The sequence below is a fragment of the Penicillium canescens genome (genome assembly GCF_028828765.1).
Source record: "Penicillium canescens strain IBT 15451 chromosome Unknown utg000001l_segment0_segment0, whole genome shotgun sequence".
Classification (NCBI taxonomy): domain Eukaryota; kingdom Fungi; phylum Ascomycota; class Eurotiomycetes; order Eurotiales; family Aspergillaceae; genus Penicillium; species Penicillium canescens.
Genome location: NW_026703963.1, coordinates 1,162,565 through 1,184,215, shown reverse-complemented (window position 1 = coordinate 1,184,215; position 21,651 = coordinate 1,162,565). Strand labels below are relative to the sequence as shown.

Below are 21,651 nucleotides of genomic sequence, written 5' to 3'. Positions count from 1 at the left end.
ATAATCTGTAATTACTAGGCGCAGACAACACAAGAAAACGTGTTCTATCTACATGTACAATTATACCCCTCCACAACCTCAACATGGAATTATAACAATAAGAGCTCACCCGTAGCAGCGCCACCAGCCAAATGTGGCTGATAAACCTGCTGCTGGTTCTGAGTCACGACATACTGCGATTGAGGCGCACCACCACCACCGAGATCCAGTGAAGCCATTTGCTGAGACCCAATACCACTGAAGTAGGCGTCTGCTGCATCGGCCGCCTCGTTCATGTTACTGGGACCTGCGGCTCCCACAGGGTTGGCGACGGGAAGAGGGAGGTTAGGAGGGGAGGAGCGTTGACTGGGGTGACGGGGTCACCGGTCGTGGTGATTGTGGCAAGGCCGCTGTTACTGGTTGATGCGGAGGCCATGTTTGCGGTGGGAGGGTTGTAGTCCAGCATATTGCCTGTGCCGTCCTCTGGGCGGGAACGCTGCAAGGCTGGGCTGGGTAGGAGGCGGCGAGGGCGGGCCGAGCGGAAGACTTGGTGGATGGGCTTGAGGTAGACGGTGGCGAGAGTGCCGACGTTCAGACAGAGTTCCTCCAGAGTGCGGGGATCCAACTTCTCGCTCTCAGCTGTGATCGGGGGCTTTTGGCCCATGACGACCTGCTTGGCGGTTGCTGGGTCTGTGGATAGTAGCCGCCAGTACATGTAACCACGGTCACGGAGATCTGGGTCATCTGTTTCCTCAGTGCACCATTTTAGTACCTGCGGGACAAGCTGCTGGCCCTTGGTAGGCCGTTGGATAAATAGTTTGACGGTAGCCGTAAGCAGGGCCAGCTGCACTTCGACCGTTTCGTCGTGGAAGGTGGCCAGATAATCCTGAAGCAGACCATCGGAATTATCAATGCGGTCCGCATACTGGCCAATAATCCAGATGACGGCTGCCTTCGCCTCGGGTTCGTCGAGGTCGTCGATGTTACGGAGAACGTGGCTGATTATGCTCTCGTACTGGTTGGGGTATTTGCGGAAGATGTTGCGAATAACCACAGTAGCCTCCTGGACAATGTATGGGATCTTGGCGTCGACCAGCTCCAATAGTGTGTCGATACACTGTTTCGCAGAAGACTCGATCTTAATCGCTAATTTGCCAATGGCCCGAACAGCCTTGCGAACAAAGTGTACGTCAATTTCAGTGGCATATCTGCAAAGATTATCAGCATATAACCCAATACAAAGGATTGGAATATACTTACTCGCGGAGCTCTGCTAAGACCACGCCAATGTTGTCTTTCGTGGTGAGCATGAACATCAATTCCAACTTGGTCACTTTGACGTAAATTGGGTCGTTGTAGTTACAGAAGAACACGCGAATATCATTCCGCAATACTTCGGGTCTCTTCTGAAGAATTAAGATAGCATTTCGCAGGGCCAGATATTGAACCTCTGGCGGCTTTGAAAGCAATGTAACGAGAGGTGGGGATAGTTTTTTGCATAAGGAGGTGATATGCTTTTCACCAGAGATGTAGTTCATGAGGTAAAGAATGACTCGGCATGAGGTGAGAACGACGGCAGAATTTTGGTGAGAGAGACGTGGAGCAATTCGCTCTGCTAACAGAAGCGCCTCCGCGGCATCTTGGGGCACGTATGCCATTAATGCTTCAAGAATGTAAGTTTGACCCCATCTATTGCAACTGTTAGCACATCAGTCCCTGAATGTGGATGAAAGGTCCTTACTCGGAGCAGTCTGCCAAAATGGATACCAGTTTTGAGGCGCTGACATAGTCGATAGTGAGAGAGATCGACTCGCTCCGGCCCCAGATGTCCACCAGCGAAGCCAAAACGCTGGATACAACAGTCGGATTCTCATCCTTCAACATGCGATTGAGTCGATCGATCAGATCTGAATTCTCCACCATCTTCTTATCGTGTTCATAAAGCTTGGCGACACAGAAAGCGGCCGTCTTGCGGACATAAGGGTCGTTGTCTTGCATTAGGCGTTTGAGGGGCTGGAAGGTTGCTTCAACGAACTCGCGAACATGTACATATGAAATGGTCCGTAATGCAAGCGCGCGCACAAGTGGGTTGTTATCGGCCATATCCTGCAGCGCAACCTGTCAGCTCAAGTCCACATTCTCTGTTCGATATCGGGGCCATACATCAACCAAAATCGGCAGTGCCTTCAATGCGACCTCCGGCTTCATTCTCGAATAGTTGACCAGGAACAAGAAGCACCTAAAGCAATATCAGCATCCAAGCCCGACCCAATCGTGAACACCGAAAGCGGCATTATTCTCTCAGACATACATCTTCTTGATCTCCAAGCTGGGCAGATTCATACAGCCGATAACGTCCGGGAACAAGGCCACCATATCGTTGTTGCTCATAGTCATGTTGGCGACAATCTTCTTGAGGGCGATCTTTTTGGCGGAGTAGTTTTTGTCCTTCTTGCCGCCACTATTGAGCTCCAGCCGCAGCTCCGCGACCTTCCCCTGTTGATTCGACGAGCGTGAGCCATTTGTTGGAGCGAAAGGTGCAACAGCGAGAAACATGGGGACGAAATATGAAACAGTGCGAGTTCATGCAGTATATCGCAGGGGTATACCAAATGCAAGAGAAGCGAGCTGCAAGCAAATGTCCGAAGAGCCAAAGCGAGCGGATAGAAACGAAAAGGCGGGGAAAGGCAAAGGATCATGCGATCAGACAGGAGCTAACGTACCCTGGCGAACAACTTCGCGTCTCCCCCAGAACTCATGGCTGCGATATGGGCGAATAGCGTTTGGGGACTGCTAGGCGCGGGCTCTTGGTGCGGATTCGGCGGATTTAGGCTCTTGTCTAGTCACCGTGCGAACAATCACATGCGATATCGAGGAGATCGTCAATGACACGGAACTAAAACAGGTGTGAGATTGAGCTCGAAAGGGTTCGAGGAGGGCGTATGGTGGAAGGGTCAGAAAAGGGTGAGACCGAATGCGTGTTCACTGCACCGCTGCGCGTTCGGGAAACTCGGCAGACAGGATCATTGACTGGACATTACAGGTAATGAAAGATGCAAGGAATTAGAAGAATCGCGAGAAGTCGAGAGTGGGAGAGAAAGGAGAATTGTCGGAAGGCGGAGTGGGCACTGCGGAGGAAAGACCTCCCTGGAACCTCCCGTTGCTCTCTTCCTCTCCCCACACCACATTTACAGTCTCGACCCTCAGCATGTCACAAACATCTCTGCCGCCACCTCCTCCTCCACAATGGGTTGTTGCGCTCAACTCCCCCATGCCGCGCCCCTCAAAGGCCGCATCTAGTATCCCGGATCCGCCAGGATTCTCGAGCAGCCGGGGAGGCAAGCAGGTGAGACTACCCCTTTGGACATATGGAACGAAGCTATTAACACAAATATTCTCAGCGCCAACAGCAGCAACAACAAGCTACCGCCAAGAAACCCGAGGATACCGATGCGCTCAAGATGAAGAAGGCTTGGGAGATCGCCATCGCCCCGTCCAAGCAGATCCCCATGAACGCCATTATGATGTACATGTCCGGCAACAGTCTTCAGATTTTCAGCATTATGATGGTCATGATGCTCTTCAAGGGTCCTATCCAGGGTCTGATTAATACCAACGCGGCGTTCGCCAAGTACGATACCGAGTCGACACATTCGCGTCTGCTCGGAGTGAAGGTTGTCTACATGTTGATGCAGCTGCTATTATTGGCATTGGGAATTTGGAAGGTTAATGCGATGGGTCTATTGCCGTAAGTTTGCCTACTGCATTGTCATCGTTCATTGCTAACATATCCGGCTAGAACCACGAGATCGGATTGGCTAGCGTGGGAGTCAGAACGTCAACCCTTGGAGCATGCTCATTTTGCTTTCAGGTGATATGATATAATATTGGAATATTGTCGGGAAGAGGCAGATTGAAATGCATCCGTGGATGATAGTCCAAACGAGAAAAATTGCATGTCGTGACCTTTGCCTTGGATCATTGAAATGAGAGCTCTATAAGCATGCATGTTCTCTAGCACAGAGCTCTAAATAAGCATCAACAGAAAGCGCTATAGCGTAATAGTCGGTGAACGGTGCCATCAAAACGGCCAACTTGTGACTGTAGTTGGTTATACAGGTCCCCCCTCACCTCCCTCCGTTTCCCTGCCTGAATTCTTGCAGCTCTACGTTGCATTCTGCTAGACTTATTCTGCACTTCTACTCTGAGTTCTAGTTTACCTTGAACACCCATTGACGATACTCCGCTGCCCAAAATCGCTATCCAACACGGTAAAAGTCGAACTTTCCTCCCGTATCACAGATTTCGCTAAAAGAACGGTGGCTTACCAATAAGCGCAAATTCTGCTTTCGAACCTGTTAGATGAAGTTAACGGGGGTAACCAGACTGAGTTCGTTGAAAGATGATGTCTAGATTACAAGCAACAGCATAGGGGTGATTGTTGCAAAGTAAGAAGAGTTTATCAAACACAGCGAATCTGAGCTTCTCAAGTGTTCAGCCGCAACTGTTCAGGCCTTGGCTAAGGCCCAAGGTTCTGTTCATAGGGCTACATGTGCTACAAGGTTGCAAACACTAATTCTGTCTTTGGCGAAGGGCCACAAGTTTATAACCCGAATGGCTAGATGCTGTTGTCGAAGAAGGGGATGCCAAAAAGACAGAACAAATTCTAGCGGTGAATGAGAAGATACAGATTCTGAATCTTAATGGGAGACATGCGTTATAGATGGACGAGTTTAAAGATGAGATGGAGTGATACGGATAGGGATCTCAATGTCCAGCTTTATGACTTACACAGTTTGAGTTGGGATTTCTTTTCTTTACAATATAGCGAAAGATTTAGGTGGATTTGGATACGTGCCGGGAAACAAATTGTCATGATTCATGAGGAACTTGTTCCAAACACTGCGAGATAGCAGTTCGGGGTTATGTCATTGAGAAAATGAATTACCGCTTTTAGCCTATGGTATTGTGGTTGCGGATGTCTTGTGTCAAGTAACGAACGGTTGGTCACTTCTCGCTTCTTAGGGCACCCTCACCCCCAACCTTAGCCTCCTCCTTCACACGACGCTCCTCGCGCCAATGAGGTCCTTTTCGGATGACAATCATAAGCAGCGGTGTAGTTGCCAACATTATAAGTGCAATGAAAGTAAAACACCATCCCCGGCCCATAGCCGAAAGCATAGGATCAATGAGCGCCGTTGCACCAGCTCCCAGCAAACAACGCCCGAAATTGTTGGCAGCAGTGGCCTTGGCCGCTTGTGTTGGGTATAGATCAACCAGCAATGTACTGATAGTATTGAATGCACCCGTCAAAGTCAATCCCATAAGGAAAAGAATACATGTTGGTGCAGCAAGATGGATCCCGTAGTTTAAGAACCATCCAAACACAAGGATGCTGAGGCTACCTAAAGCGAGAAGAGGGAATGCAATCTGAAGGCGAGCTTTCTCGATGGGGAAGTTCCGCAGGTCAGTGTGCCGGTTCTTGGCCAAGGGGAAATTCAGCTGCTTCGCGAGTCGGCGGTAGTTGTAGTCCAGGAATTTGCCATTGCCAATTGAAGCAATCGTGGCACCGAGGCCAAATGGAATGTAGCAAAGACCGACTTGGAGATCGTTCAGGCCATATAGCTCATTGTAGATGGAGGGAATAGTTGCGCTCACATCATAGAATCCCGCAAAAAGAATAGCATTGCAGAAGAGAATTATGCCGACATCTTTCTGAAAGACAATGGCGAGCGTCTGGAAAGGATTGGGGAACTTGAGTTTCTGCTTTGAGGCATTGGCAGGAGAAATAACGCCCTCTTCACGGGATTTCCTCGATTTGAGGTGGCTGATCAGGGACATATTCCATTTTTGAGGAGGCAGTGACCCATCACCGACAATACCACGAGCTGTTTCTGGGAAGAAGACCAGGAAAGGTATCATGAACGCTCCGGCAAAGATGGTCAAAAACCAGAATATGGCGCGCCACCCCAGGTATTGAGATAATAGACCACCAACCACTGGTCCCACTGAAGGTCCCATTAGAGAGCCAGCAGTTACAAAGCCCATGTAGGAGCCTCGTTGGGACGCAGTGGCCACATCGGAGACCACGCCAGATGAGAGGGCGATGGTGGTGCTGCTTCCTGCACTCTGCAGACATCTGAGCACGAAAAGAGCTGCATAGTTGCTCTGCAGGGCAAGTCCGATATTGGCTGCAATGTAGATCGTGAAGCAGACAATGTATGCTGGTCGTCGTCCAGCTTTGTCTGCAAAATCGCCAATGAACATGGGCGACAGTCCTTGGAAGATCTGCGCTCTGGTCAGTTATCGCGTAGTAGGAGTCGGACTATAAGAGGACCCACCATATAACTTGTCAAAGTTAGATTGATCAAAGAGTTGGACACATGAAGATCCTTCGCTAAAGTGTTCAAAGCGGGAAAATAGATCTGGGATGAGACTGGCGAGAAAAACCCAGCCCACGATGCCATAAAGACAATATAACGCCGCTGGCTGTCTGTGAAGACCGAGTAGTCGACATCACTGACATCTTCGCCTTGAGTTGCTGCTTTTCGCTGTGATTCTGGGTCCTGTACAGAGGTTTCTTGTATTTCCTTTTCCGTCATGGTAGGCGAGGAGGTTACAACCAACCATCAGGTGATATGCCCCAGAGAGCTGTGGGTAGATAGAGTCAAGAGTCATATTGCCTTTTTTCACTATCCCACAAGTGGAGGGCCACCCAATTGCGGAGATAATAAATGGGTGCCGAGAAGCCGAAGCTTTGCTCTTTGACGCTGATCGGCGGGTTGAGCCGATCAGCACATAAGGCGCTATTATAAGCAATGGAATACAACATAAGCAATAGAACAGAGTTATTGGCGTATTTGATTGTACAGTATTTCTATGTTCAATTTGAAAATCCAGAGTCATGTTACGTGTACCTGCACTATGAAAATCCTTCCTTTACTCCGCAGAAATGGCGTCGGAGATTGGGCTTATGTCCGATGTATAGGTCGTAGAACTGTGACTAGCCACTCAGCGGGCTTTGACTGCATCTTTGCACGCCTGCAAGAATATCTGAGAGAATTCCCACACTTCGGCGTAGGTGTTGTACAACGGCGCAGGGGCAACTCTCACAACATCTGGCTTCCTCTCGTCAATAACCACCCCGTTCTGGTCCAACTGATGCAGGACATGATTTAACAATCCTGGCTGGAGACGCAGACTGAGCTGAGCGCCTCGCTCGGCTGGGTTTGAGGGTGTGATAAGGGTAAACGGCTTATCTTCGGGCGGTGCATCCAGAGGATACTTGAGTAACAGGTGTTCCAGATAGCCTGTCAGATTCAAGGACTTTTGCCGGATCTCTTTCATTGTTGCTCGATTGAAAATCTCGAGGGATGCGACGACAGCATTAATGTCCAGAACAGAGGGGTTCGACAGCTGGAAACCAGCCGCTCCGGGTTGTGGTTGGAATTCTAGATTCATTAGTCTTGCATCCCATACACCAACTCCACCAAATACATACTGTTTTCCATATTGAAGCGTGTTTTGATGTCTCCACCCCACCAGCCAGAGAATCGAGGACGGAATGTCTCGTCACTGTCGGGCTGTTTCTCATCTACGCGGCCGTGGCGTTCATGGACAAATAGACCTGCTATTCCACCCGGTCCGCTATTTAGATACTTATAATTGCACCAGGCTGCAAAGTCCACGTTCCAATCGTGAAGACGAAGATCCACGTTTCCTGCGGCATGGGCACAGTCCCAGCCGATCATGATTCCCTTTGAGTGGGCGTGCGCCGTGATCCGTTCGATGTCAAAGTACTGTCCTGTGTAGAACTGAATAGCCGAGAGGAGTACAAGTGCCGTACTGGAAGCATTGTCATCAATAATTTTGAGGATCTGTTCCGTACTCAATGTAGGCATATCGAGATTCTCGGGCTCGATCAAAACCATGGCCTCCTTCGGGTCAAAGTTGTGATGACGGATTTGAGACTCGACTGCATACTATGTGTCCGTATCAGTACCCAGAAACATTCCGCAATTATCATGGGTTACTACCCGGCTGGCAACATACATGATCACTGGGAAAGGCCTTGCCCTCCAGGATGATCTTGAACTTCTCTTTTGTTGGACGGTAGAAGCTTGCCATTAACAGGTGTAAATTGGCAGTCAAGGTGCCCATTACCGCCACCTCACTATTAGAGGCACCTACAATAGGAGCCATAAGTTTGGAGGCTGCAGTGTCCACGTCAACAAAAGGAGGCAGTAATTGATCTTCATGTGGCACAAAGTGCCCAGTCACGCCCTTGGTTGCCCAAGTTCGTAGATACTGCTCGATATATCTGCGAGTGCTGTAAGGTTGAACACCCAGTGAGTTACCGCAGAAATAGATGCATTTTGGGTCCAATGCTTCATCGCCTACTGAGAAATAAGCAATTTGAAATTCAGAACAGATGCACGAAAGCCGAGGTCTAATACCTACCCTCATCAACAGCGAGTGTCTTTCTCGTCAGGTCCTTTTTAGATGGGATAATGAACTCATCCCGGAAAGACCGAAGCGGATCTTGCGCATCGAGAGCCTCAGCATACTCTTTCTTGTATGCTCTGATATCATCCGTGTAGTGGAGCGGGGGACCGCTTTTGATATCCCGGACGTGCTGTCTGGAACCCATGGCAGCCAATTCAGATCTGAATCATGAATCACGGGTCAATCTGATATCGTGACTTTCACCTGCGAGCTGCAATTATTGAGGCTTGCAGATGTGCAATTGCCTGCAGTCCCCCACCATTCGACGATCCCTTCCCGATCAAGATATATTCTGCCACCCTCCCCCGACTGGTTCTGACCAATGGTGTCACTGCCGAAATGACTAACCCGAAGTAATCGCCCGGGCGGAATGGGATGATTTGATATCTAAGCAAAACGACATTTCTTCTTGAGCCTCTCTCTTTCACATATACCATATCATACCATATCACACAATGCCACGCTCTCTATTATCATCCACAGCTGCTCGGCGGCTATCACAAGCCCCAGCTTGTCGCCTCTTCTCAACTTCTCGCTCGACTTGCCTCTCCGCATTCCCCGACGGTCAATTCATCTCTCGCCGGACAGCCACTGTCGCAACTCGACCACTTTTCCAAGGCTCAGTTCCATGCTCCCAAATCCCTCGCTCCATTCGTCAGCGCTACGCCGGGTTTTCATCCTCGCCTGTTCGCCCGGCTACCAAGGTCACGCAAAATCCGAGAACCGGAGATGACGGAGAACCACTTGAGATTGCCATTTCGCCACGGGCTGTGGAGGTACGTTGATAATGGTCTCTTTGCAATTTCTTTACCTTTGCTTTTCTGTTCTGCAAGATGTATGCTGGGTCGCATGGAAGCTGCCTGAGCTGCCCTGGGAAAGTGTTGGGTATTCTGGTCGTTTACTTCAGATGAATATGGATGGCCAGATGCCCGCGCTATCAACCCTTCAGTTACTCTTCCAAGTACATGCGACCACAGGGTGTGGAGAACAGGGCTTCCCGTCCGCTCAGCCGTACTTAAGCCACACGCCGGTGAGTTAGTAGTTAGGTGGGTGACCACTAGCGAATCCTCACTGTTGCATGTTTTTTTATCCTCCCTTTTTTTTTTTTTTTTTTTTGGCTATTGCAATGCTATCTAGTTCATCTACTTCCAAAGACCCAAGCTAACCCAGCACAGCGTCTCCGCGAAATCACAGACCCAACCAGCTCTCCCTCCGCCACAAAAGAAGAGAACCCCTACCACCACCTCCGCATCACAGTAACCAGCGGTGGATGCCATGGCTTCCAATATATGATGTCCTTGGAAGGAGCCTCCAAGATCGACCCAGAAGAAGATACAATCTTCGAAGGAGAGCCTGACGCCTCGGGTGCAGCAGCAGAGTCAGCTGGCGATGCTAAGGTGGTGATGGATGAGCCCTCGCTCGAATTGCTGCATGGCAGCACTGTGGACTACACCACTGAGTTGATCGGAAGCCAGTTCAAGATCGTTGATAACCCCCGTGCCACAAGCAATTGCGGTTGCGGTACCAGCTTTGACGTTAGTGATTGATTGGGGAGGCTGTTGGGAGATATTTTTGTCTTCGTGTAAATCATATTGCATACTGTAAACCGGATAGGTAGTTTAATTGCATGCTATACCCCTCTTCTCTTTCATATTCATGTTTATTTGGATGTGGTTTTCGGATTGATGGTGTACACAGAGCCCGCTATAAGGTCAACGGAATGCAAAAACTCAATAGTGGTTCTATGTCTGCTTCAGTTACGTTGGACAAATAATCACCTGAGACACAAGGTGTCAAGAAGCCCGCTACGCAGAAGATTCAGTTTTTCAAAATACAGCCATAGTTGCCCTTTTTGAATAGAAGTAAATATAGCAGATAGACCAGGGTCTTCAGCTCAGGGGAGTTCAACGAAGAAATCATGATTGAGTTTGGCCATAGGAGATTACATGTAGCAGTAACCTTAAAGACTCGGTCATATATGATCATGAACTTATCAAACAGGTGCCCAGTTTAAGGACTTAAATGGAAGGAAAAGCCATCACAATGGTCTAGAGTGGATGTATGTAGAGTATCTCGTTGATCTATTGCTTCATCAAGTAATTGCTTTTTTATCTACCTGACACAAATACTCTCCTTGCTGTGTAACCCACACTGACTTCAAAGAGACAGAGACAGCAAGACTAGGACAACGCATGAAACAGCGGACGCCCACCAAAGAAATTGCGATAATCCAACTTGATTTTGAACCGACCAGGAAGCCTTACCTCCTTTAGTCCACGGGACAGATGACATCGAACGAAAAAAAGTAAACAAGAAACGGAGAAATGGGGGTGTGGGAACCGTTAGCAGGGTAACATGGGAGGGGGCAATGAGTAAAATATGGGAAATGAAAACACAAAGTCGGCAGAGAAAAAGAAAGAAATTCATCTCAAGTCATGTCCGTTCCTCTTCTTGTAAGCAGAAGACTCTCTCCGCTCTTCGCTTTTTTCTTTTCAACTCTCGGCACACTTATGAGACACCGCTTAGTAGACGCGGGCAAGGTTGCGCAGGTACCAGTCGACCAGACGGCGACCGGCCTTGGTCTCACTGACGTGGATCAGGTCGTTCTCAAGAGCGTAGTCAAGGTCGTTGGCAATGGCGGGCTCGCCATCCAGCAGGCCACCCTCAACCCAGCGAATCTGGCGGCTGCGCTGCTTGTTAACCAGCAACCAGGAGCGGAGCTGCTCGGGGGACACCTCGAGGAAACCAGCAAGCTTCTTGAGGTCCATGGTGGTGTAGAGCTTGAGGTAGGAGCGGATGGTGGGGTTGAAGAGAGTGTTCTTGACCTCATCCATGAAGATGGCGGTGTGGTGGTCGACGGGGTCGACGTTGGAGGCAGGGTTGTCGAAGTCGGGAGGAGTAGGGTTGATGAACTTGGGGCAAGAGGAGCGGAAGAGCTCCTCGAAGACGGGGAGGGCCTCGGGCCCACCCTTCTGCATACGGTAGAACTGCTCGCCGTACTTCTCGCGCAGGGCGGAGTGGATGGTGTCATCCAGACGGGTAGGGTGAAGAGCAACACAGATGGCGATCAGGGCGTACATCTGGTCGTTCTTCTTGGCAATGGCATCGTAGTTGTTGCCGCCCTTCTGGAAGTTCTTTGTCCGAGACACATACACGAGGATGTGGCTGAACATGCGGATGGCATCGCCGTAGCGGCGCATCATCATGTAGGAGAAGCCCACGTAGTAGTAGGTGGTGAAGTGGGCGGCCATCACGCGGGCGAACATGGCTTTCTTGTTCATCTCGATATCGTCGAGGGTCTTCAGTGCCAAGCTGAAGTCACCGAGCAGGCAGTGCACGCGCAGCAGGCCGATGATCGAGAAGTAACCGAGCATCTTATACAGGGGGCGGGAGCCGTACTCGCCGGCAACGGTAAGAGGGTCCTCTCCGCGCTTCATGGCAGCCAATTGCTCGTTGATTTGCGAGCGCTGGATGAGGGAGTACAGCACGTTCAGCACTGAGTAGCAGCCCCATGTATTCGGGTTCTCGCGGAGAAGCTGGGCTTCCTCCTCATTAACTCCACCGCAAGCCACGCGGTTACGGTAGCGGCAGAACGATTCGAATTGGTAGATGAACTCATCAATGACATCCCAAGCCCAGTAGTACTGATAGTGAAGAATGGCATCGTTAGTTAAATTAATTCTCTTTCAAGAATACGTTGACCTGTTGATTCCACAAATGCCAAGCATTTCTTTTCATTCATGGCATTCAACAACAATGGTCGGTGAGACGGAGCACCTACCGAAGGAACCTCCAAGTCCACGGGGCCATCCGAGTTCAGAATGTAGTGGAAGAGACTGCAGTAGTTGTCATAGCTGGCGAACTTGGTCTCGAGAGTCGCCTGGTATTCCAGCGGGGTAGCGGCAGCGGCCAGCTGAGCCTGGAGGTCTTGGGTCTGGGAAGCACCACCGTGGGATGTTGTCCGGTCGAGCTCGCTCATGCCATCGTCGAAGTTGACCTGCTCGCGGTAGTCGTTGACCATAGCCTCCTCCTCAACGTCGGACTCATCGTTCAGGTTTGGGCGCGCATTGGCGCGCTCGTCGTAGGACATATTGGGTGTGGGAGGAAAGAGAAGGATAAAATCCGAAGAAGAAGCCGAGATGAGACGGCAAAGAGAGGGGGGTGGGGAGGGGTCGGGGGCGTCGGCGTGTGCGATTTGCCAAAGACGAATTTTGTGAGGGTTTTCGCTAACACCTGTGTTTGCTTATCTTTTATCGGGATGAGTAAGCAGCCTACTGTCAACTTCAATGGGTGCTTCTTCGTTTTCACTTCTTTTCTTGATTTTTCAGATATAATACAAGAGAGATGTGGTCGTATAAACTGCCAGAGAGAGTGTGTGTTATTGCCAGAAAGGGATATACGTATCTCCGTTTTCGCGAGATAGCCTCTGAGTCCATACTATAGACAAGCATCACACAAATGAACGAACACTTCGAAGCTACCTAAACATTGGTAACCTATTATTTCTTCATGTATAGCCTCTAAGATTGCGCTTCTGCTGGTCTCTGGCCAAACTTCTAACCTCTAATTTCTAATTGGACACTTTCTTTCATTCCACGGCTGGATGTGATGTGTAGGCGGAGTAGCGCCAGCGCCGGTGGAACAAAGTTGATCTCGAGGTACCAACCTTCGAAGGGATTTGTTCATCTCTCCTACATCACCCTTGCAACAAGCTTAGACTTACATTTCTCGCTTGATGGGAATGTAGTGTAACTGAGGAACGGCCCGAGTGTGGTTTCCGGCTCAGCTCAGCAAAGTAGGACGGGCAGCACTGGTGAACGCCAACGGTAGGTACCCACAGGGACATTGATCACTTATAACACTGTCTGGGGATTACAGCATCTCTGTCGAGTTTTGCCCGCTAGCCTCTTAAACTAGTCACTCTCTTTGGCCAGCACCAGCTTGTCCTTCTCTTCGGCTCTCTTGGTGTTACGTTCACTCGTCACATTGCCCTTCGCATCACCAACTTTGCGACGCCATAAACGACTTAAAACATCAGGATTGTCTTCTACCAGCGTCGTGTCGTGATACAAATATATTCATATACACGAATCCACACTGAAGCTCACGCCCCTCGCCCCTCCCAATGTTCTGGGTCATCGAAAAGTGCAACGGCCTCGGACGGTAGCTTGAGGTTTCGGCGTAGCGCCTGTGCCCGGATCTCATGGATCGTGTCGGCTGTTCGCTTGAACCTTTTTCTGAGAGCGGTGCCAAACCGACTGAGCTCAACAAATGCCTGTCTTGATTCGTCACTGTCATCCAGGTGGCACGCTAGAATCCGAAGGCCTGTCTGCGTGGCATCGACCATTTGACTTGGTATATATTTGAGACCATACGATTCGCGGTGGATACGAAGACACTGCGCCATCTCCTCCGCGGATTTGACCTGGTAATACCGAGCCTGTTGTACGAGTCGTGGCTGACTATGGTCATTCAAAAGATCAAAGAGAGATATGATGGTGTGAAGGCATTTGACTCTTCGCACAGTATCAGCACAGGAACAACCTCCAACTCAGGTGAGCAAAGGACTTACCGCAGGAGGATAACTTGGGGAATGGGATCACGCTTCAATTCATGCATCTGGGGCCAGCGCCCGAGCCAAGCAGTCAAACGATCGAATGGGTCTTCGGCCTGTCTCCATAACTCTTCAAAGCTGGTGCCCCGGCCTTTCTGAAGAACAAGGTTCTGGACTTCGATTAATATTTTGGTGATTTGAGCCATCCCTTCCCGAACATCTGGAAGGCGTGCTGGTCTTTTGTCATAGGTGATTTGGTTTGAGCGAGGATACGGGATCCAGTCAAAATCCTGGTTGCCACATAATTTGATATCCGATGCTGGGTATATCAATGGAGCAACCCACTGCAGCTCCATTGACATTTCTCTGCCCGAACTGTTAGTCGCTGCCTTTACGACCATGGATCCCTAGGTGGAACGCGTGACCTACGAGTTCAAGTGGAAAATTCCCCAGGCAGTGATTGTACGAACACGTTCAATCTCGGGCAGCATCTTGTTTTTAGGTCGAGATAATGTCGAGGGATGGAGGATTCTCATTTCCTCGGCCAACCGAACAGCCTGCCGAAGCATCAACCAGCCTTGTCCAACTTGCCCCTGGGATTTGAGCCTGCGAATATCGTCAATCTCTCTCATCGAATGATCGATACTCTAAAAATTAATGGGCCACATACACACAGCACATCAAAAGTAGAGCCTGGATGTTTGTTAAACTTGGGCGACCGTTTTCGGCTTTCCACAATCTTTCTGCTTCGCAAAAGAAACTTCTGCCACGTGAAAATGTATTTCCGGGATGTGAAAGAACATCAGGGCTATCAGAATATGCCTATTTAGGTTAGAAACATGACAATCTCAACTGAAGGGCAACTGCGTCATACACTGGCCATTGATAAAAGACTGTTGACGAGAATAGGTGCACAGAATTCCGAATTCAGTTTTCCGCGCCGCATATGCGCGAGAAAAGCACCCTGGTCAAGGATTTGAGAGCATGGATGATCCCAGGTGAAGTAAAGCGAAATAAGGTGTGAGACCAAATAATCATCGTCCGTGACTTGTGTCCACGGCTTGGCCTGCACCTCGAACAGCGGTATATCGCACAGGCTTTCCAGCGTGATACGTGCATAAGAGCCGACTGCTGGTGGCTGAGGAATTTCAACGTGGATCTCTTCTGGGGAGCTTGTTATGTTGCCCGGATCCGAAGGCCGTCTCACCCCAGTGTTTGAAGTTTCCACAGGGTAGTCTTGATCCTCTAATATCGCCAAGGTGTTATCAGTCAAGAGCCCATTGTTGTCTTCAAATTCCGTGGCAGGACTTCCGAGAGCCCGGGCGACATCTTCATTAGAGACACTGTTCCGAATTATGCCCACAACTTTGTCGCAATCGGTTTTATCAGCCGAGCGGATAGTGTCCAACAAAAAATTTAGCAGATCTTTGTGATCTGTCAACTCTTGGATCGTCCGCTTCACGGCTACCTTGCGCCTGAGGTCTCGACTCGGATCAAAGAGGCATTCGAGGTTAGAGGCACTACAGGCTTTGCATTTACCGGGTGGCCCAGAACACTAAACGGAGGTGCGAGTCACGATTAGCAAGGTTCTTCGATTTGAAGGTTTCTCATGAATACCCCGGGACAATCTCAAAATAAAAGCAACGGAGGCTTACCTTTCTCTTTGCTGCCTTGCAGGCAAGACACGCCGTGGAGTTCTTCTTTGGTCTGCTGACACCCGTTGAACTATGAGGAGCAAAAGTTCGTGAGGGCCCCGGAGCCAGTGCCGGTAACGGTTTCGTGTTGTCGGGGTGGCCCATGATCATGATCAAAATATCAACCCAAACGGGTTTTATATGCAGAATGTTGTGTTTCGAACAGGCTGAATGAGATACACCACAGCTTAAGTCTTGACAGATGCAAGTACGTTGAAAAGTTCAACACCCGTTGCTCTTTCTTGCAAAAGAGGTTTGCTGGGACGAGCAGATTCGTTGCAATATAACGTTGGATTTGTCTTCTAGTGTTTCGTCTTATGTGTCACCGAAGACGGCATTCAGAGCTTCATCGATTCAGTATCAAAAGTGGTGTAAGATGCCATGTCGTGAGGATGAGGACGTTACGGTGCGGTGGCTGCGTTATGTATGACGAATGGGACCCGACGAAAAGCCACCCATTCTGGAATCGGTCGAAGTGATCAAAGTTGACATGCAGGTGACAAAATCCAAGAAACAAGGGGGTCGCGTCGGCAAACAGAAGGAGTGGGGGGTTCGACGCCTGTCACACAACCGGGGTAGCCCGGTGGCCCAATATCGAATGCAGCAATGATTGGAAGACTAAAGATACAGCAGCTCCCAATCTGGCATGGATGATGCAGATGGGGAATGGCTATCGAGACGAAGCTAAACCTGAAATATGGAAAGACCACGAAACGAAGAAGTGGAACAAAGGGTTCCAAAAATGGAAAAGCGAAAACGAAAAAAAATCCCCCAAGGTTTATCAATACCATAAGTTACCACAAGGGACTGCCCGGTCTGTGCCCGTGGTAGTGGTACCCAATACTAGTTTGATGCCTTTGTCGGGCTAGGCACCGCGACCGGTATTCGATCGTCATAACAGCCAATCTCAGCCCGTGGCTGATCTGATGCGCTCACAGTACAAGAGCATGGACTAGCGCATCCTGTGCCCCCCGCAGCTACGCATTGTTTGTGTCCTTGGTCCTACAGGTATCAGTGTCTGTGTCCGGGATGTCGAGCATCGGATATCTAGAGGTACTTTGGACTGATACTCGCCACAGGTTCCATGCACGCCTGACTTAAGATCTTACTAAACATTGATGTGAAGCTTCCAAGCCAATCACCGGTTCGGCCTCCAGTTCCATTAGGCCATGTGCTGTATTTGAGTCGAAAATGTGATAAGATGTCGTCACGCTTGACTCTTGTCTACAGTAATATACAGGGAATCAACTATTTTCAAATAGGAATCGCCTTGCGTCTACCCATGTCAAACACGAAAATACCTGCAGTGCTTGCTTTACAGAAATTTTGATTTCAACCCAGACGGGTCAGGAAAAAGGATCCTGAGCTCGGGGGTCGTGAAAAGGGGAGATTCCAATACACTGGTTAATGGGGAACCACAAGATATGCTCCTACACGTTGTGATACAGTATGCAAGTGGCAACTGATGAAGTGTAAGAGTACCGGTACATTGGATCAACCTTGTACCGCCCCAGTTCCCGGTGGATCGGCCGGAGCAAAACACCCAGGGGAAAGGAACGGTCACGAAATTTCCAATCCCAGATCTACATCTCCTCGGAAGATGTTAGTCTGGATTCTAATTTGTCATGCAAGTAGTGAACCGGGCTATAGGATGGAATGGTCCAATCCCATCTCTCTCCTCTCGGTCAAGGCGCCCCTTTGGAACCCGATTTCCTTTATAAAACCTCCACACACTGCAATCTTCTTCCGCCGTCTATTATTGGCGGTTGAGATCCGACCAATCGGATTTTGCAAGTCGTACGTCTCCGTGAGATTCAGTATCTTGGCAGTTTGTTCGATATCAAGCAAAAGAAATTGCCCACATCCTTGTTGGCGACACGCAAATGATGTTGACCGCACAGAAACAATATAAAACCGGTTGAACATGCAGCGGAATCCTCTTCCGCGGCAATGAAAGTGTATTTTGAGTTACATACGCAAATATTATTAATTCGGTACTTTGTACAGGATTTGCAGGCCCGTTTGAACTACTGTGGTTTGTCATCTCTTTGTCCACAGATTATAAGCTATACTTACCGAAAGCGGAAAATGCTAGCCAAAACCAAACTAGGAAGCAAACTTCCGGACCTTTAACCGAATTATAGGCACTAGTCTCATGCTCCGGGACCCCGGTCATAGGCTAAAATATAGATGCAACAGGTCGGATTCTGGTTGGGCCTCAAGTCATAGCTTCACCTGAATACTCCAACCTATCGCTTCTATCGGAAGTAGGTCTCGTGCTCTTGGAATATTGCAGCCATAGGTTGATGCCAGGGTCTGAATACCGCGACATCGCTATGCGGCTGAGATCCCCTCATTCCGTGTTCAAGGCAACAAAAGGGTACCGACGGGGCCGAACTCCCTTGCAAGTCCTGTTTTAGTGTATACTAATTTCTGCAATGCAACGACACGAATCCCCTGGTACTTGCATGTGTGATAGGCAAAGCTAAGAGATACAGATAGACTAAAAAGTAAGAAAATAGAACAAAGAAGACCCCATTTCAGCAAATAACCGGATCCATATAGATCTGCAGAGACGGAATTGCCGCATCTCTATGGTATATTGGGCAAAGTAGGGTTGATGTCCGCTGGAAAACGTAGCCGGGTTAGCCTGATTGGCCGGATGTTTCCCCCGTCATCTTCGTACCCCCATACGCTCCTCTTTTCTTTTCGTTTTCCGCGTGTTGGTATAGGTCGGGTTTTTCTTCCTAGCGATTTGGCTTGCATTTCATTTCTCTAGTTTCAGAACATGACACATCTCGATACCCACCCAGGTGTCTCTCCCTATGTCAATCTAGAGTTTTTCACTTTTGGTCGCTGCCACTGCCGCTACTGCATTGCAGCTCCGTCTTACTTGTAGGATACCTAATCCTAACGTCACAATGCAGATCCGATCGCTAGTTTTTTGCTTTTCCCGTCTTTCCACTCGTTTCTTTGGTCCGGTGATTTCTCATGTCAAGGTGGCTTCGCTGTTTATGGATATATCGATTTTGACGTCCGTGAACTAAGCTTAGGGGAGAGGTTGCCATGAGTGCTACTTTCCAGCCACCCATGAGGTCTGACGTCGGATCGGCCAGGTCAATGCGTTTGTTATCCGGTCGGTGTGTTTCGGTGACTTGGTGGCGTCTTATGATTGAACCTTGTACTTGATCTCAACTTGGTGGGCACTATATTAAGTGCTGTTATTGACTTTAAACAGGCTATCTAAGACTTTGATGCAGATGATTCGTTGCGAAACTTCTGAATATGGCCAAACTTAATATAGCTTCGTGTTTTCATTCGTGGCAAGCTTTGCGGCAGGTTTGTGTACCTCTCAGATGATACCTCTCAGATAATATATCAGGGATAGTCTGTCGATCTTAGTATTATGACGGATGCCGAGCGGATGACGGATGCCGAGCGGCTGACTGTAGAAATTTGTAGAGATACTCATGTTCGTCAATTTCGTATAGGGATAGAGTATGAAAATGGACCAACGTATCCTGACAGACTTGACAGTTGACATTGGTTTTTAACTGTTGTATATGGATCACCTATTCTCGTGATGACTCTTCGCTGATACATTACCCCCAGAAAGTGTCTGGAATATAAGGGCTGACTGGTATGACACCCGAAATGGATTTCTTGCCCAGCATTATTATTGTCATTTCTTGTCTGTTGCGTAGTCCTGTCCCACCCACTTGGGTCTAAATGGTCCTGCTTACCCTTGCTTGAGCTTTGCTTCTAAAGAGATCTAAAAGTATCTACATTAACGTCGTCCATGTATACTTTTCTGTGAAATTTCACCCATCAGGAGGGCCGACTTCCAACACCTTTATAGGACATATCTTTGTTCATTTTCGAGGATCTCTTCTAAAACGGATTCTAATGCTGGTCCTCAAATGGATGGCTATACAGGTTTTTCTATAGCTAACTAGTGGCTAACTATAGGATCAAGCATAAAAATAAAGCGATATAAAGACGGTAATAAATTTCCCAGCTCTTCTGTCCAGAATCACTAGTACTCCAATTCAATGAAACTTGCACGTAGAACCAAGGTCTTCCTCTAAAATATACTAATAGGCCGAGCGAAAAACCGCACTAACTACAGACATATCGTAGTTAGGGCTAATATCCGTGCATCGCTTGGCTGCAGAAGTACCATATCTACAAACCCATGCCCTAAAAAGTATGCTTTAGACCCGCTAGAAACTAGAACATTAAAAACTTACTTCGGTTTCCCTCGGCTCTATAAAAAGAGCCCTAGCCTCCGCAAAGAGAAGGATCGCCACCATCAAGTGCAAGCGTCTCAATACGCCCTTCCATCCAAGCCTTGCGGCCCTCCATTTTGGCCACCTCGGCCTTCAGCACAATATAAGACTGAGCTAAAGCCGGTTTCCGATAATCAACGTTCAGATTAGCCGTGACACCAACCCTCTTGGGGAAAATGGCAGAGCAACATCGGCAGAAGGTATCATCTATCAAAGTCGCTATCAGACCGCCGTGGATGATACCCGGATGACTACAGACATCTCTTCCGACATGTAGAATCATCACCATGCGTTTGCCGTTAGTTTCGTTGAATACATAGGGTGGTACCGATATCATTTGTGTGCCCGCAAGGGATCCGGCCAGGAGTTTTCGGTCTCGAAGCAATTCGGGACCGTTGAGATGGGGTCGTGACTCGGTGAACTTTGGATTTGCTCGTAGGGTACGGGTCACTGGATGGTCTTGGATGAAAGTGTCGATCGCTTTGGTTGTTCTGTATGTTGGTTGGAGGAGACGGAGGGTCTGGGTCTCTACTTTTGCGAGTCTCGTAATCGACATGATGTAGTTTGTGGAGAATGAGGGTAATTTACGAGGAATGAGTAGATTGAACTCGAGTGGAATCTGCACATCGCTACTTCAGATTGGAAATGGTCGCCTATATATGTTCTGTTGCACCTCCCTACCCTTCACACGATGTTCACTTCGTGTGTGGCTAGTACCTCATTTGATTTGCTATGTTATGTGACTCGACATGAAGCTGCATAATCCCAGGCTACAATAAGCCCAGTAGGATAACTCCAATCGATTGAATTTGTTTTCGTTCTTGCACACCATCTGTTTCACTAGTATAAGCGGAAAAACCACGCAGAAAAATATAACTGGCGAAGATTCGTGATATATGCCAGAGACTGTCCAGCGATAATGGATCTTGCTTTCCTAGATCGATGGTACGCATACATTAAATATTCTAGAATAAGATTTGCCCCTCTTGTACTTCCCAATGTGCTTTGAAATGGAGCTATCGGAAATGTGTGATGTATGCCGACTAAAATTGTCATGTCGATCAGTGCCTAGATTGATTCACCTACTTCTCATTCATCCAATGCCATTACAATGACATATTGTATGTTCCTGAGTTCAATCAACCAGATACAAGTGTTCTTCACATATTCCCTTACATTCTTCAGGGATAAATAACACTTTGACGGTTAGCCTCGGAGATGTCAACCGGGCCGAGTGGGCCAATAGATCGATAACGACTATCAGCATTGTCAAGCGCAGGGCGTAAGGCGTAACTATTGGCATGTTGCACGAGCAATGAAACACAGGATTCGTCATTGCAGAAAGCAGCCAACCCTATTTAGAAAGGAGACTCGATTTAGAAGTGGCAATTGGTCGAAACATGGGGAGAGGCGACTCCCGCTCGGCGTTGAAAACTTTTTCTCGGTCCGCCCTGATACCAGAGGGGCATTCCCGGGGCAAACCGCTCAACTTTATAAGACAGTTGGATCCTGCTCTTTGTATCAAATATCAAATATCAAAGGCAAGGTATGTGCATTTCTTCCTATAGTAGTGGATCGTCGGTTAACCCCACGACTAGTGACTCATACCAAAACAACACCTTGAACATTC

The 21,651-nt window shown here is 48.7% G+C and overlaps 8 protein-coding genes across 8 annotated transcripts; 2 read left to right on the top strand and 6 right to left on the bottom strand.

Annotated features, from left to right (window-relative positions):
* Positions 1 to 89: 89 nt before the first annotated feature.
* N7446_000445 (putative AP-2 adaptor complex subunit beta) lies at positions 90 to 2,738 on the bottom strand (the record flags this gene model as incomplete). The annotated part of the gene is given in 7 exon segments (XM_058509212.1): positions 90 to 266; positions 281 to 1,187; positions 1,240 to 1,668; positions 1,721 to 2,085; positions 2,143 to 2,218; positions 2,291 to 2,475; positions 2,703 to 2,738. 7 exon segments carry the CDS (start codon positions 2,736 to 2,738, stop codon positions 90 to 92), a joined length of 2,175 nt encoding a protein of 724 aa, XP_058378191.1.
* Positions 2,739 to 3,187: 449 nt separating this feature from the next.
* On the top strand, positions 3,188 to 3,854 carry N7446_000444 (ER membrane protein complex subunit 4; the record flags this gene model as incomplete). Its single annotated transcript, XM_058509211.1, has 3 exons — positions 3,188 to 3,325; positions 3,381 to 3,727; positions 3,779 to 3,854. The coding sequence occupies 3 exons, from the start codon at positions 3,188 to 3,190 to the stop codon at positions 3,852 to 3,854; spliced, it is 561 nt and encodes a 186-aa protein (XP_058378190.1).
* A 1,132-nt stretch (positions 3,855 to 4,986) lies between these two features.
* Positions 4,987 to 6,581, bottom strand: N7446_000443 (MFS transporter; the record flags this gene model as incomplete). Its single annotated transcript, XM_058509210.1, has 2 exons — positions 4,987 to 6,267; positions 6,321 to 6,581. 2 exons carry the CDS (start codon positions 6,579 to 6,581, stop codon positions 4,987 to 4,989), a joined length of 1,542 nt encoding a protein of 513 aa, XP_058378189.1.
* Positions 6,582 to 6,990: 409 nt separating this feature from the next.
* Positions 6,991 to 8,629, bottom strand: bna5-1 (kynureninase; the record flags this gene model as incomplete). The annotated part of the gene is made up of 4 exons (XM_058509209.1): positions 6,991 to 7,430; positions 7,481 to 7,961; positions 8,032 to 8,375; positions 8,440 to 8,629. The coding sequence occupies 4 exons, from the start codon at positions 8,627 to 8,629 to the stop codon at positions 6,991 to 6,993; spliced, it is 1,455 nt and encodes a 484-aa protein (XP_058378188.1).
* Positions 8,630 to 8,892: 263 nt separating this feature from the next.
* On the top strand, positions 8,893 to 10,121 carry N7446_000441 (HesB/IscA family protein). Its single transcript, XM_058509208.1, has 2 exons — positions 8,893 to 9,260; positions 9,660 to 10,121. Exons 1-2 carry the CDS (start codon positions 8,940 to 8,942, stop codon positions 10,029 to 10,031), a joined length of 693 nt encoding a protein of 230 aa, XP_058378187.1. The 5' UTR covers positions 8,893 to 8,939; the 3' UTR covers positions 10,032 to 10,121.
* Positions 10,122 to 11,006: 885 nt separating this feature from the next.
* On the bottom strand, positions 11,007 to 12,574 carry N7446_000440 (putative eukaryotic translation initiation factor 3 subunit EifCl; the record flags this gene model as incomplete). The annotated part of the gene is made up of 2 exons (XM_058509207.1): positions 11,007 to 12,128; positions 12,266 to 12,574. The coding sequence occupies 2 exons, from the start codon at positions 12,572 to 12,574 to the stop codon at positions 11,007 to 11,009; spliced, it is 1,431 nt and encodes a 476-aa protein (XP_058378186.1).
* An 823-nt stretch (positions 12,575 to 13,397) lies between these two features.
* On the bottom strand, positions 13,398 to 15,843 carry N7446_000439 (putative C6 transcription factor; the record flags this gene model as incomplete). The annotated part of the gene is made up of 7 exons (XM_058509206.1): positions 13,398 to 13,509; positions 13,593 to 14,000; positions 14,057 to 14,404; positions 14,468 to 14,644; positions 14,709 to 14,860; positions 14,913 to 15,593; positions 15,694 to 15,843. The coding sequence occupies 7 exons, from the start codon at positions 15,841 to 15,843 to the stop codon at positions 13,398 to 13,400; spliced, it is 2,028 nt and encodes a 675-aa protein (XP_058378185.1).
* Positions 15,844 to 20,013: 4,170 nt separating this feature from the next.
* N7446_000438 (PaaI family thioesterase) lies at positions 20,014 to 20,577 on the bottom strand (the record flags this gene model as incomplete). Its single annotated transcript, XM_058509205.1, has 1 exon — positions 20,014 to 20,577. The coding sequence occupies one exon, from the start codon at positions 20,575 to 20,577 to the stop codon at positions 20,014 to 20,016; it is 564 nt and encodes a 187-aa protein (XP_058378184.1).
* Positions 20,578 to 21,651: the final 1,074 nt, after the last annotated feature.